The sequence below is a fragment of the Bubalus kerabau genome, chromosome 3 (assembly GCF_029407905.1).
Source record: "Bubalus kerabau isolate K-KA32 ecotype Philippines breed swamp buffalo chromosome 3, PCC_UOA_SB_1v2, whole genome shotgun sequence".
In the NCBI taxonomy this organism is placed as follows: domain Eukaryota; kingdom Metazoa; phylum Chordata; class Mammalia; order Artiodactyla; family Bovidae; genus Bubalus; species Bubalus kerabau.
Window position 1 is genome coordinate 185,206,102 of NC_073626.1, and position 15,089 is coordinate 185,221,190.

The 15,089-nt window shown below is 55.8% G+C and overlaps 1 protein-coding gene across 2 annotated transcripts in view; it reads left to right on the top strand.

Annotated features, from left to right (window-relative positions):
* The first annotated feature begins 3,007 nt into the window (after window positions 1–3,007).
* ECE1 (endothelin converting enzyme 1) overlaps window positions 3,008–15,089 on the top strand; it is a 124,977-nt gene continuing 112,895 nt past the window's right edge. Inside the window, exon 1 of one of the 2 annotated variants that reach the window (XM_055574233.1) lies at window positions 3,008–3,119. In XM_055574233.1, the coding sequence (XP_055430208.1) occupies window positions 3,117–3,119 (3 nt within the window). In that variant the 5' untranslated portion in view covers window positions 3,008–3,116. The remainder of the gene's footprint in view (window positions 3,120–15,089) is intronic. The other variant, XM_055574234.1, reaches the window with a different exon arrangement.

The window sequence follows — 15,089 nt, forward strand, 5'->3', positions numbered from 1 at the left end:
TCATACTTGGATCTTGCTGAGTCCTGAGGCTGGGATAGCTAGACCCACATAGACTCAAACACCAGGTACCTCTGAGACCCTCAGGCTCGGTGGCCTGGCCAATCAGAACCCTTGGTCACACTGATTGGCCAAGGAACGGATACTTATTTCAGTAACAGCCAATGAGACTTGGTTTGGCCACCGCTGTTAGAACTGTTGGGAAAAGAGTCTCTATTTCTGCTGGAGCTGTGGGAGATTAGGATGCATGGCTAGAGCTGCTGGCAGCCACTTTGTGATCAGGAGGAGAGCCTGCCAGAGAATGAGATCAGTAGGGACGGAAAGAATCTTGAGGGACCAAGAGACTGACCCTGAATCCTGACGACATCATCTGAGCTCCTCAGTGCAGCCATGCCTAGAGCTTGCTCGACCCTGTCCTTACCATTTTAAGGTAGGTTTTCTGCCAGTTCGAGCCCTGATGCTCTGACTACTGTACCCAGAAACCTGAGTGTTTGGCAGAAGCATCCTCAACATCCAGTCTATAGGAGCCTGACAAGGGAATCGGGTTCTCCTGCCACACAACTGCCCACGTTTCTGTCAGCACAGCGAGCCCACAAAGGCCAACAGAAGCAGTATGGCACCAGAACGAAGGAGCAAGTCCTCCTAGGCTCACTGTGTCACCTTGGAGGAGTCACTTTCCCTCTCTGAACATTCATTTTCCTCACCTGTAACATGGGGCTGGGGTGGGAATCATGGTATCTGTAGAACAGGTTTGTTCCCATGAGGCTGTTTGGGGAGGGGAATACTGGGGACCCCCGAGGAGCTGGGGGTGAGGGTCAGAATGGGCAGCACACCTTCTCACTGCTGTGCCCCGAGCAGCATGAAGACCAGGGCCTGTCTTTCCCAGGCAGCCTGTGGGATGGAACAGAGAAGACAGCTCGAGTGCTGAAAGGCCTCAGTTCTAGCCCTGATGCTGCCGCCAGAGCAGGGTCTGCCTCTGGGTACGCGCCTCCCCTGCCGGTGTGTGCCCCTCAGAAGTGGAAAAGCCACGCCCTTTCTCCTCGGTTTTCTGGAAGGGTCAGGATCCTGTCGTGTTCACTGTTGTACATCTCCAGTACTCAGCCCAGCTCCTGCCTCACTGATACAGCAATCCAGGATGCCCATCACGCGAGCGAAAGAACTGCGGTCAGGATACCTGACCTTTCTTCTCTTCTTTTCGGAACATGCTGTTGGAGTATGACACATACAGAAAAAAGGCGCAGATCCTAAGGAGGCTTCACAGATAGCACATCCCTGTACCTAGCCCTCCCACCCGCAAGCCACCCTCTACCAGCACCTGGAAGTCCCCTGGTGCCCCCTTTCCAGTCATTCCTTCCACAACGGCAAGGCTGGCTTCTGACAGCATCAAAGTGCTTTGGACTTTATAGAAATGGAGTAACGCTCAACATTTTCCAGTGATTCATAGCTTACAAAGAGCCCACGTGTACACAAACTCATTAAATCTTCACATCAGTACTGAGGGGTAGGCAGGAATTACAAATTCTACTTTACAGAGGAGAAAACCAAGGCTCAGAGAGAAGGGAATCCCCTGAATTACATCACTGGTAAGTGGACTGCCAGGATAACTGGTTCCATTTTCCGGTCTCCCTGGATCTCAGAATGTCCCTCCAGGCATTAGGATGCAGTTCCCAGGAATGGTCTGGGCAGCTGATAGTATAAGTTACCAGTCCTCCAGGATGGAGAGAAGGCGCAGACCTTCAGTCCAGAGAAGATCTGGGCACCTTCAGGGCAGGGCCCACCTCTCCCTTTTTTCAATCTGTGGCACTCAACAAACTTTGTGAATTCTGGCAAGTGGCCCCCCCCCGTCTGCTTCCCTCCACGCTGGAGAATTCAGAAGGCTGTTGAATGGAAACAGGGAGAGTTATTTCCCCAGCCCCCTCTCTGCCCTCCAGGTGGCCACATACACTGCCCAGATCGCATGGTCCCATCTGGCTCCTGGCAGACTGTGCCCAGACCTCTCCTTTGCAGAGTCGCTCTGGGCCAGCTCCTCCCCCTCTCCAAATCTACCTCTGTCCCCCACGGCTGCTTGGCAAGATTCCCCAGGTCTTTCCTTCTGGCCTCCTGAACTCTTATACATCCTTCAGTGTCCCAACCCCCATGTTCTCTGGAATATCTGTTTCTCCTAACTATCCACTTATCCCAGAAATTAACCCACATTAATTTCTCTTTCTCAACACAACACAATCACAAAGTCACACGGACAAAACACACTCTGGCTGTATCTTTTTCTCTCTCTTTTTCACAAACTGGGCTGCATATACAGTTGTACCAAATAATAGCCACGGCCCTCGCAGGTCTGCACATGCGAACAAACACAGGCTACACCACAAAACCACAGGGTTTGGTTTCTACTTGTTTACAGCTGAGGCACAGACTATCTTTCTACCATACCAACGTGTGTGCACAACAGGCCCAAGAGTACAGATCACACACCATACAAATACACAGACACACACTTCCTTCACTCAGGCAATCACACAACCACATGTAGAGACAGTCCTTCCCTGACATACAGACCGGTGCAGGCGCGGAGAAGCATCAGTCCTTCACTCTGGTTCCATCCCTCCTCTTTTCAAGCCTCTCTCACTCTTATACACACACACGGGCGCGCGCGCGCAGCTGCAATGCCCTGGCTCACACTTCGTGCAGGCACCAAGCAGGAAGACAAAGGTCGCCGAGGCTCCCGGCGCCGCGCACCGAACGCAGCTGAGCGGCTCTCTGGCCTTGGCCGGTCCCGAGCCAGGTCTCGGCGAGGTCTGGAGCCCGCGCCCGGCGCCGGAGCCCTAGCCCGGGTCGGCCCTCGGGGGTGCGCACGCGGCCCCCCGGCCCCGGCCCCGGCGCGCCGAGAGTTAAGGCGCGGGCGCAGGCGGGGAAGGCGGCCCCGGGCGTGATTGGCCGCGCCGCCCGGGCCCCGCGCCCCCGCGCCCCGCCATTGGCCCGTCGGCGGGCCCGCCTCCCGGGGCTCGTAGCGCGAGCCGCTCTCGCTCGCGGGGGCCCAACCTCGCCGTCCGGGCAGTGCGGCCAAGAGCCGGGAGTGGGGCCGGGAGCGCGGCGCGGGGCCGGAGCGGAGCGCGCGAGCGATGGTGAGTGCCGCGCCCGGCCTGCCTCGACCGTGGGACTCGGGGCCGGCCCTGCGCGCGGGGGGCCTGGGCGCCGGCTGCGGCTGTGGGAAGGTGTGCAGTCGGGGGGCGCGCGGGCCGCGCTCTGCTCGCCTGGAGGGCGCCGCGCTCTGTTCCGTCGGGGGCGGCTGAAGGGGGTCGGAGTGGCCGCTTCGGTTCGTGCTCCCTTGGTGTGGTTTTGCGCTAGGGCGTCCGGAAGCCCCTGAGCGCGGCTGGGCTTGGAGACCCTCGGCGGGTTCCGTAAGGGGGTCGGGGACCATCCGAAGCGCTGGATTCAGTAGGACCTGAGTGTCCCGGGACTCTGAGGCGGGTCTGGGGCTGAGGCTCGGCTTGGAGCGTCGTGGGTGGTCGCGCCGAGAGCTTCGAGGCGTAGTTCGGGCGCCCTAGGACTACGGATCCACTATGTCCTGAGGGTTGAGAGTAGATGCTGTCAGAGACCAGGGGCCCCTGGGGGGACCCTAAGCCCAGCGATCTGGTCTCCCCAGCATGTCCTAGTAATGGGTCTTCATCGGAGGGGGTTGCTGAGGCCACTGACTCGGATGGGCAGTGGCACCAGGGAGAAGGGACATGGGGACTTCGGGGGGGCGGGGGAGGGGGGTGGTGGTGTTTCTGAAGTCCCCGGAGAGAAATCCGTTTGATCAGGCTGAATTCGTTGAGGCTGTTTTAGAGAGGAGGGTTGTTCTGGAAGGAAAGCCAAGATCTTTCAGTACCTCTCTGGGGCCTGGTGACCACCTTGCCATTATGGAGGCCAAGGCCACCTACTTCTCTGTGGCTTGTTTTCTCCAAGGGCAGGCCCCTCCGATTCTCTCTCTAGTCCTGCTCTGTGCCCTGTGGAGTGGATACAGGGCACCATGTAGGGCCTGAGGAGGGCATGAGTCAGTGATGGTGGCTGCCATTCCCACAGAATATCCCGTTCTTCTTCCCTTCAAGCCAGTCCCCTCTTTTCTCACCCACGAGTGTCTGCCTCCCCTGCACCACCATGAGCCACTCCAGAGTCAGTAAGAATGAAGTTATGGCTTGACTCTGCACCTAGAGGTGCTTAGAGACCATCTTGGATCCAACCTACCTCTTTGATCAGGAGCCTCCCCCCTGGATCGCTCCTCTTGAACAGTTGCAGTGGCAGGGTGCTCACTCCCAAGTGGATCAGCCCTTGATTTAAGGTCTCAGCATATGGGAAATAAAAAAAGGGTGACTTCGAGGTCATATCATCCACTCTGCCTCCAAGCCTACCCTGACCTTAGTTACTCAGAAAGAGAAATTTATCCTTCTCAAAAATCAGTTAAAGAAGGCGAGGTCACTTTGCCTTGGTGACATTTTTCAGAGCCTTACAACCTTCCAGCCTGTCAGAAAGACCCCTGGTTTTGTCCTCAAACAGACTTGGGTTTGAATTCTGGTTCCTCTACTTCCCCAGAGGGACAAGTGACATCATCACCTCTGAGTTTCCATTTCCTCTTCATCTGTGAAATGAGATGATATGTCTTATCTCTCACGGATGGTGTACAGATTTGGTGAGCTAACCCAGCAAGAGGGCTTTACTTGAATACAGCTTAGTTTCCTTTCTGATACAACCTTAAGCTCAAGGTGGGAAGTTCTGCCTGACATCTAACCTATTTGCTAAGTACAGAAGAATGATTAAAGTTTATCATGTGGGGAGAAAAAGGGGAAGGTGATACTTAGAAAATCGGGCATTAGCTCATCATTCAACAAAGATTTATTGAATTCTTCTACATGCCAAGTCCTGTCTAGGGAGGAAAAATATGGTCATAAACACCATGGTGAGAGCACTTCCATGGGACTTCCCCTGGCCACCCAGTGGTCAGGGGCTGCGCTTCCACTGCAGGGCGCCCGGGTTCAATCCCTGGTCAGGGAATTAAGATCCCACATGGCACATAGCATGGCCAAAAAAAAAAAAAAAAAAGAGGGCTTTCACTAGTCCATAAATGTCCACACCATCCTCAGGCTAGGTGGCATGTCTTTAAGAGAGGTGGCGCAATGCTTCCAGGGGAGGGCTCCCTTCTGGATGGAGAGGTGGGAGAAAGCTTCACCGAGCAGGTGGCATCTGAATTGGAAAAAACATCCCAGGTCAGGGCACCTGTGCGAGCAGAGGTGTGGGAGTGTGGGAAGTATTCTTGGAAAGGGCCCAATGGGGCTTGGTGGGCATGTGGGCACCAGAGCGGCAGGAGAGAGGAGAAGGTGGCAGGGGACGCTGCTGGGGCTGGATGGTGGGAGGCTGGGGCAGGCCGAGGGGCCAGAGCTCCACGATGGGTAGTTGGTCCACTGCAAGCGGGTGGGAAGAAGCAGAAGTCAGGCTCCTCGGCCCCTGTCATTTTGGTTTCTCCTAAACACCAGGCCCTGCGCTCATTCCTGAGGTGGGGGTGATTCAGGGCTGCTAGAGTGTTTATTCCTTGGCTCTCCTGCTCTAGGGGTTTTAAACAATAACAATTCAGCATTCTTGCCAGCATTGCCAAGTTTCCCCTGGCCCCTGGGTTCCTAACGGGGCTCTGCTCAGAGAGCGCGTGGGCTGTTTCCTGTGTCCTGTCTCCATCTCCTTGATGGTCCCCAGCTCCCCACCTTGGTCTCTAACCCCTTGACAGGGAGTCAGCGCTGTTCTCAGAGGTTTCAAGTAGACGCTCCCCCACTCCCTGCCCCTGCCCCCGCAGGCTTGGGAGATGAGGGTTCTCAGGAGGCTTTTTGTGCCTTGGTCTCTGGTTGTCCTTATACTGCCCGGCAGCAGGCACAGAGAGGCAAAGGACATTGTCCAGGGTCACACAGCAAGATGGGACCAGAGCAGGCACAAACCTCCTGGATGTCTGGGGGGTTCCCAGACAGACAGGTTGGGGGAAGGAGGCCCAGCCTGCTCTTGTGGAGCCCTAAGAATGTTTCATTACCTTCCCAACTAGGGGTTGAGCTGGTGGGTTGGCAATCATCTTTACTGTAGGTGGCTGAGCTGAGAACCGGGTCCAGCTCCCAAGGGTCAAGACTGGGTGTACCACCCACTTGCTGCGTGACTTTGGATCAGCTGTTCCTTCTCTCTGTGCCCCCTTTCCTGCCAAGTGCGGCAGATTTGCTCCTTGTCAGGATCACAGGCCAGTACCACCTGGTACGTGACACAGAAATGCTTCACAAACTGTTGAGAACTTGCAGGAGGAGAAGGGGACGACAGAGGACGAGATGGTTGGATGGCATCACCGACTCAATGAGTTTGAGCAAGCTCTGGGAGATGGTGAAGGACAGGGAAGCCTGGCGTGCTGCAGTCCATGGGGTCACAGAGAGTCGGATGCAACTGAGCGACTGAACAACAACAAGATGACTGACTGAAGATGGGAGGCCAGCCACATGCCCCCTGAACCAGTCTGCAGGGAGTTCCCAGAGTACAAAGTATCTTTCCCCAGTGTGGCCAGGCCACTGTGCTATTGGGTCATTGCTTATAGGCACCTTATTAACTTGTGTTAAAGAATAGATACATTGTTTCCCAGATGGAATTGGAGAGACCAAGCCCTATACTGGGGGAGAAGCAGGATTTAAGTAGTAGGAGGGCTACGGGTGGGTTCAGCAGAAAGTTTCAGGCCTTGGCCTAGACAGAAACAGCTTGGCTAAAGTCCACACTTTGACATCAGCGGTGACAGCAACAAGGGAGGAGCCATCAGCAAATGTTTACGACTTTTTGTTCCCCTCAATTTTTTCTTTTCAGTTAACTAGGTAAGCGCCTCGCCCTGGTCAAAGTGCTGCATCCATTCATTCATCCACCCATTCATTCATCCACCAAAAAAGTATGCCTGGCATAATGCCAGGAGCTGGGGCTGTGGGCATCAGTGTGGATGAGACTGGGAGGTCTGTTTTTCAGGCTGGCAATCAGGAGATACGGAGTAGGAAATTACAGGTGTGATTTCTGTTACCAAGGACACACACAGGGCGCTGTGGCACAGATAGGGCAACCTGGGGCCGGAGAAAGGCTGCCCTAGAGGACATGCCATGAAGGTTGTGGCCTTAAAGAATGGGCGAGACCGGGAAGAGCATTCCAGGCAGGGGAAGCAGTAAGTGGGAGATGGGACAAAACTTGATGCTCTCGGGAGTTAATTCACCTGCAAGCTTAGAAGATGATGCTTGGTAGGTGGCCGGGGTGGGTGCATGCAGGGAGGGCCCGGTTCAGGATTTGGAGCTGGATCCTAAGGGCAGTGAGGGGAGTGACGTGGTCAGGTCTGCATTTTTGACATCATTGCAGAGCCTGCTTTGCGGAGAATGCAGGGAAAGGGCAAGGCTGGAGGCCGGGAAACCCATTAGGAGACCGGGGGAGCGGCCCCAGGAGAGACCACAGTGGTCTGAATACCCACTGCTGCCCCCCAACCCTACCCCACACTCCCATCACGCTTCCCAGGGTGGGCGGTGCAGCGAGGAGGGGCTCTGGCCCTAGAGGTCTCCCAGAGCCCCCTGCCCTGTGGGTGTGGACCTTCCTCTTCTCCTGATTTCATGCAAATAACTAGCGAGTCTCCAGGAACTTTGATCTAACAAACGAGAAAGGTGAAGTTTCCAAAAAGTTCTGAAACAAGGTAGAAAATGGGGATGCAGCTTCAGGGTCCCCCTGGCCATGGGGGTGTATCAGGGAAGGCTTTCCAGAGGAGGTGGCATTTGAACTGCTTCCTTGGGCCACAGTGAATGGAATGGAAGGCTTCCAAGGAGCTAAGCTTTGGAGAGAGGACAGTAAGGAGATACTGACTCACTGGGAAGGACCCTGATGCTGGAAAGATTGAGGGCGGGAGGAGAAGGGGCGACAGAGGATGAGATGGCTGGACGGCATCACAGACTCGATGGACATGAGTTTGGGTGAACTCCGGGAGTTGGTGATGGACAGGGGAGCCTGGCATGCTGTGATTCATGGGGTTGCAAAGAGGCGGACACGACTGAGGGACTGAACTGAACTGAAAGAGGTATAGTCTGGCAGGGGGCAAAATTTAATGAGTAACCAGTGCTGACTGAACCCCACTGCCAGAGGAGGGCACTGGGAGTCTAGGACCTGGGGGTCCTGTCCTTTCCCTAGTGGTCCTGAGGATGGGGTGCCCAGGCCTGTCTCAGCTCACTGACAAGCCTCAGAAAGGCTCCCTCTCCCCACGGGCCTCCTGGTAGGGGAGTTAGTGAGGGGCAGATGTAAACAGAGGAACAAGTTTCTGGAAAACATTCAGGAAATAAGCTGAGGGAGGATCCAACTTCAGGGAGGTGGGCCTGGCTGCTCTATCTCCTTAAAATCTTGGAGTGCTTGTGTTAAAGGGGGATTTGTAACTGCCTAATTCAACAGCCCTATTTTACAGGAGGAAAGACTGAGGGGTAAGGTGAGTGTCCACCATGTGCCTGGCACTTACGTGTCACCCTTGTGACCGTCACACCAACTGCAGGGAGCAGCTTCATCCCTATTACAGACCTGGGAAGGCTGAGGCTCAGTGACCAGCTAGGGAGTTAGGACCTGTAAGCGGGCAGCAGCCTCCCGATTACTCAGGATTCTGGCTTCAGTCCAAACGGCCTTCCTGGGAAAGCCCCTTAGGGACGGGGATGGGACTGTTGGGCGGTGGCCAGAGACCCTAGGAGCTGGTTGGGGCTGGACGCTGGCCAGGCCGACGCATTCATTACCTTTCACCTTTGCCCAGCACTGGACAGTTGGTGAGGTCCTTCCGCCCACCCCTTTCACCACCTGTCCATGATCCCACGGCCAACAGGTGGCCAAGCCAGGGCTGAAACCCAGGCCCTTGTCCCCCAGCCCAGACCCCTATCTCCCAGCTCCCGGCATTGCCCCAGGGGCCCCAGACCAGGTCCCCAGTGGCCCCTGGCTGGAGACATCCCCAGCCTCCTGACCTCATGCTCCCCGATTGTGAGGAGCGGCCCCTGACCCAGAAGACAAACCCTCCTCTTCCCCAGGCTCCTCCCCACCAGCTCCTCCCCTCCTCGGCAGGAAGGCAGGAGAGGGCTGTGGGCAGCAGGCAGGAGTCGGGTTACAGGGTAAACACCGCTGTGTCAATATTTAGCTCTCCTGGAACCGGAGCCTGCCTCCCACGCGCCGCCCACAGGTGTGTGGGCCTGCCCCGAGCTGGTCACCAAAGGCAAGGCCAAGGGCGGAGATGTAGCCCTCCGCAAGACGCGCCTAGTTTTACCATCTGTAAAATGGTGTGGCTGGAACAGACCGATTCAAGGGGTCCTTTTCAGCCGTGATATGCAGGATTCCAAGCATGATGCTCTGGTTCAGAGCACGGGTGTGGAGTTGGCCGGACTGGGGTTTCCATCTCAGCTCTGCATTTCCTCCCTGCGAGGCTGTGGGAGGTCAGCCCCTTCGAGCTTCAGTTTCCCCAGTCTGTAAAATGAGCTGCTAACGGACCTGTCTTGGAGGATCACTGGTGAGGATTAACAAGATGACACATTGATGCACAGAGTTTGGGGCACAAGATAAGTAAGTGGGGTGTCCCTGGTGGCTCAGACAGTAAAGAATCTGCCTGCAGTGCTGGAGACCCGGGTTCAATCCCTGGGCCAGGAAGATTCCCTGGAGGAGGGCATGGCAACCCACTCCAGTATTCTTGCCTGGAGAATCCCTGTGGACAGAGGAGCCTGGCGAGCCACAGTCCATGGGGGTGCAAAGAGTCGGACACGCCTGAGCAACTAAAACACATAAACACAAGAAGTGAGGAAGTGGTGGTGGTGGTGGCTGTTAGTCCAGATAAACATTTGATACTCCTCTGGATCCAGGCACTGGGTTGCGTCACTTGGGAACAAGAACCAAGGGTGGGAACTGTAACCTCAAACCCTCCTAGTACTTGGGCGGGGGGAACCCAGGAGTTGAAAAAGCCCTTGGATTAACACCACACACACACACACACACATACACGAGTTGAAAAAGCCCCTGGGTAAACACCATACACACACGCACACACCCAGGTCCAGGACTGACCTCAGCGATCTGTGGCGTGAGAGGGGTGAGGGAGGAGGCAGAGGGGAGACAGATGCATTTCCGAAGGGATTAGTTCACAGGAGCTTCGCGTCCAGTACAGAGAGGGTCCGTTGCCTCCAGCCCTGGAGAGGAGGGGGCGTGGGGCAGGGCAGACAGGGAGGGGGCAGCTGCCAGCCGGCAGATGTGGGCCAGGGTCCAGCCTGGCTCCCTTGCTTTTTGCACTCTCACCTGGGACAGCATGTCACCTCTCTGAGCTTCGTTTCCCCCGTCTCTAGTATGGAGATGGTGGCGCCTGTTTTGTACTCCAGTTGAAACACTTGTATCAGATGCTGTTTCGGAAGAACCCAGTTCCCTCCTGGCACATCCAGGGGGCTCGGCCTGTTTTATCAGCCTCTTTTATGGTCACGAGAACCACTTGCTGGTCCTGCTTATCAGGGTGCTTCTTGAGGGCATGAGTGTGAATTTTTTAAAATTGTGGCAGAGGGACTTTCCTGGCGGTCCTGTGGTTAAGAATCCGCCTGCCGGTGCAGGGGCCATGGACTCGATCCCCGGTTGGGGAGCTAAGATCCCACCTGGCCACAGAGCAGCTAAGCCCGCGGGCCACAACCACTGAGTCCGTGCTCTGGAGCCCCTGAGCTGCAACAAGAGAAGCCCCTGCCCACCGCAACTAGAGAAAGCCCACGCACCGCACCGAAGACCCAGTACAGCCATGAATGTAAAATTAAAAAGTTGCGGCATAATTTACACAAGATGCACACATCTTGTACAGCTCAGTTTTCACAGATGTACACACTTACATAACCACCACCTAGAGCAAAATATAGAACCTTCCTGCCGCCGCCAGAGAGTTCCCACATGCCCCCCCCCCCACTTCCCGTGGGAAGTTCTCATGTCAATCCCCCTGCTTCAGGGGGCCGCTGACCTATCTTCTGTTCCTCTGTTTTGCCTGATTCTGAACTCTGTCTGCGTGAATTCGCACGTATGTAGGCCTGGGTCTGGTTTCCTTCAGCTTCCGTCAGCACTGAGTGTAGCTCCTCCAAGCTGTTGCCAGGACTCATGCCTTTGTGGGCTCTGTTACATGCCGCTGGGTGGATGTACATGTGCACGTCCGTGGATGGTGTTTGAGTTGATTCCAGGTAGGGGCGGCGGTGACGTGCCTGTCTCCTGGGCGGGTCATAGGAGTAGAACCGCCCGGTCGGAGGGTCGGTGTGTGTTTCCTAGAAACTGCCACATGTTCTCCAAGGAGGGCTCTGTTCACCTCTTTGCCCTGGGCCCGCAGCCTAACCTAGAGTACCTGCTTGATGAATGTCTTTTTAAAGAAAGATGGAATTTGAGTCCTTGCCTTATGCCCATGGCCTCAGGACCTGACTGCTCCCAGCAGGGGCTCTGCCCAGATCCTGAGCTTTGTCTAGGAGCCCCTCAGTCCTCGGGGCAGGGCAGGAGTCTGGCCCGGGGGACCCCAGGCCTTGAGGCTCTACCACTGATTGGCTGTGGGACCTTAGGAAGTCCCTTCCCTCCCTGGTCCTCAGGGAAGTCCTTTCTGCTTCTCCCAGACACGGTGTGGATTGAAGGTTTCTGCGGCTCCCTGGTTTCCGGTGGGCTCCCCTCGTCTGGGAGCATCTGCTCCCAATTGCTATATACTTCTCCACCTCCGGGCTTGCTCCGGTGCCCCTGTGTCCCGAATCTCCAAGGAAGGACCCTTTAGGAAAGTGGGTTGTCTCTTCATTCTTGGCACCCTCGATAAATACCTCCTCGTGACTCAGTCCTCTCTGGATGAGATTTCCCCCTGGCCAGAGGGGGCCCCTGGTGGTGGGAGCCCCACCCATGGAGGCTCTGCAGAGGTAACAGGGCCAACCTGGGTCTGAATCCTGCCGCTGCTGGTTCTGTGACCTTGGGCAAGTGACTGCATCCTCTTCTGCAGGGTGATAAAGCTGAAGTGAGGTCCTGCCTCATGGTGGGGGCCGCAGAACCCCCGCCCGTAAGGATCTGCCTTCTAGGAGAAGGAGCCACAGATTTTAAACAGGCGAACCAGTCAACCAGAAAGAGCCCATCAGAGAGAGGAGAGAAAAGGAACACAGGGATGAGGCTGTGGGAACGGGAAACTCTAGATGGCTGGGGAAGGATGAAGACGGGGCGGCCAGGCAGAGATGCGGGGAGAGGAGAGAATTCCCAACAGGACAGCCAGTGCAAAGGGCCTGAGACAGAGACGAGGGATCGGTCACATTATGAGTGGCCGGAAGGCTGATGGGACTGGCTGATGGATGGAGGGAGCAAGGGGGAAGTGGGTAGGAAGAGGTGGGTGTGGAGAGGCCAGGTCCTACAGGGCCTTGTCAGGCTTGGTTCATGGGGAGTTGGCATTTTCTCTTTTAATTAATTTATTTTTGGTTGCACTGGGTCTTCCTTGCTGTGCGTGGGCTTTCCCTAGCTGTGGCCAGCGGGGCCTAGCTGCTCTTCGGTGTGGTCCACGGGCTTCTCATTGCCGTGGCTTCTTCTGTTGCCGAGCACAGTCTCCAGAGCGTTTGGGCTTCCGTAGTTGCGGCACACAGGGTTTAATTGCCGCGGCATGTGGCATCTTCCTGGACCAGGGATCAAACGTGTGTCCCCTGCGTCAGCAGGCGGACTCCCGTCCAGTGTGCCACCAGGGAAGTCTGGCATTTCATTTTTTCAGAGTGATGGGAAACCGCTGCAGGGCTCCAGACGGGGAGGGGACGCATTTGGCTTTAGGAAGGCTCCAGCTGCTGTGTGGGGAGATGGCCTGTAGGGGGCAGGAGTGAGGCAGGGAGGCAGCGCCCAGTGGGAGCCACCTTCACCTGTCCTGCGGGCAAAGGAGGCTTCTGTTAGGCCAGGACCAGGGCTTTGAGCAGCTGCTTCAGAGGAGGAGAGAGAGGTGATAGGGCCATCCCACGTGCTAAAGATGTTCCTGGCAGCTGAGCCTGGTGGGCAGAGAACTGATGCTTGGAGCCAGAGAGACTGGTCTTAAGACCTGCCTTTGAACTCAGCCTTCCAGAGTGAGTTTCGGGTCCTCCCAGAGGGACCCCTTTCCCAGCACCCCAGGCCCTGGGGACCCAGGGACATGGAGCAAGAAGGGCCCCTCCACACCGTCTTCTGAGAAGTGAGGCAGAGGAAGTGATAGCCTCCAGGGATCCCAGTCCTCCCCCCACCCCTCCTCCACAGGCTGCAGCTCCCATGGCCCGGCTCCAGGCCATCCTGGGGCTTTGTGGTTCCCGGGTGTTCCGGGCTGGTCTGAGGCAGGAGGCAGCTGCGAGAAAGCGGTCCTTCACCTTCCTCTGCCCCTGAATGGGTGGTTACTGGGTATCCTGCTGGGCTTCCCCGGTGGGTGGGGAGGGAAGCCACAGGGAGGGCAGGGCCTGGGAGTTCACCGTCTCATGAGAGCCACATGCAAATGGGGACTTAGATGTCATCTAGAGCGGCTGCTTCACGGGGAGACAAAGGTTCAGGAAGGGAAAGAACAGTCTTGTGGACCCTGACTGCTTCCCCTTCCATGCGAGTCCTCTGCAGCCAGCAAAAGTTAAGAAGTTAATACGAGGTCTTTCTGTATATCCTCCCTTAAGCATCAGCTCTGGCTTGAGCTGGTGTCTTTGAGGAAAAAGGGATCTGGAAGTTGAAACCCTGGCAAACAAAGGGCCTGTATCTGAGAGAGAAACAGGATTAGAATAGAGCCGTTTAGCAGGGAGAGGAAGGGAACTCAGAAGGCTGAAAAAAGTTGGAATTCAAGCTGAATCAGCATTTGCTGAATGCATCTTCTGTGCCAGGTATGGGGGTATCTCTGCCCGCCCCCCAACAAGGAACTCCCAGGCCTGTGGGAGAGACAGACAAGTCAACTGGCAACAAGTGAGCAGCCACGGCCTTTAAAGGCTGGATGACTGATTTGGCCCAGGGTGGTGATTATTTTGAGCTGGGTCTTGAAGGATGAGTAGGAGTTCGCCAGCCAGGCAGAGCCAGAATTTAAATCTAAAGAGTCTGTCTTGGCTTGGCCCCACTACCCTGTGAGCCTTAGGAGATGTGATTCCTCTGGTCCTGGGCCACTGAGTGTGGACCCTGGGCAACTGTCCAGCCATTTCTCATCCAACCCCTGATCCTGTCCTCTCAAACCCTGCTGCCTCCCGCTTCCACCAGGGTGGTGGGTGGTTGACCAGCCTTGCGTGGAGAGTCTCTGCCCTCTCTTGATGGCCAGGACTTCAGTCCTGAGAAGGACGCACAGATTCCACCACCAGTGCACCTGTGGCTGCAGAGCAGGCACGAAGAGACGGTGGAGGATTTCCTCTTTCATTTTGCAGCTCTCCTCACTTCCCTGCACCAGCCCCCGCCCCAGCCCCCGCCCCCAGCAACCTGAGATGTACTTTGCATAACGCACTTCCTCAGATCTTTCCAACAACCCTGGCAATTAGATGGGCTTCCCTGGTGGCTCAGAGGTTAAAGCATCTGCCTACAACACAGGAGACCTGGGTTCGATCCCTGGGTTGGGAAGATCCCCTGGAGAAGGAAATGGCAACCCACTCCAGTAGTCTTGCCTGGAGAATCCCATGGACAGAGGAGCCTGGTGGGCTATGGTCCACGGGGTCCCGAACAGTCGGACATGACTGAGCGACTTCACTTTCACTTTCACTTGTCACCATTTTAAGCATGCAAAACGCCTGACCTGCCTCTTGAGAAATCTGTATGCGGGTCAGGAAGCAACAGTTAGAACTCGACATGGAACAATAGACTGGTTCCAAATAGGAAAGGAATACGTCAAGGCTGTATATTGTCACCCTCCTTATTTAATTTATATGCAGAGTACATCATGAGAAACTCTGGGCTGGATGAAGCACAAGCTGGAAGCAAGATTGCCAGCAGAAATATCAATAACCTCAGATATGCAGAAGACACCACACTTATGGCAGAAAGCGAAGAATAACTAAAGAGCCTCTTGATGAAAGTGAAAGAGGACAGTAAAAATGTTGGCTTAAAGTTCAACATTCAGAAAACAAAGATCATGGCATCCGGTC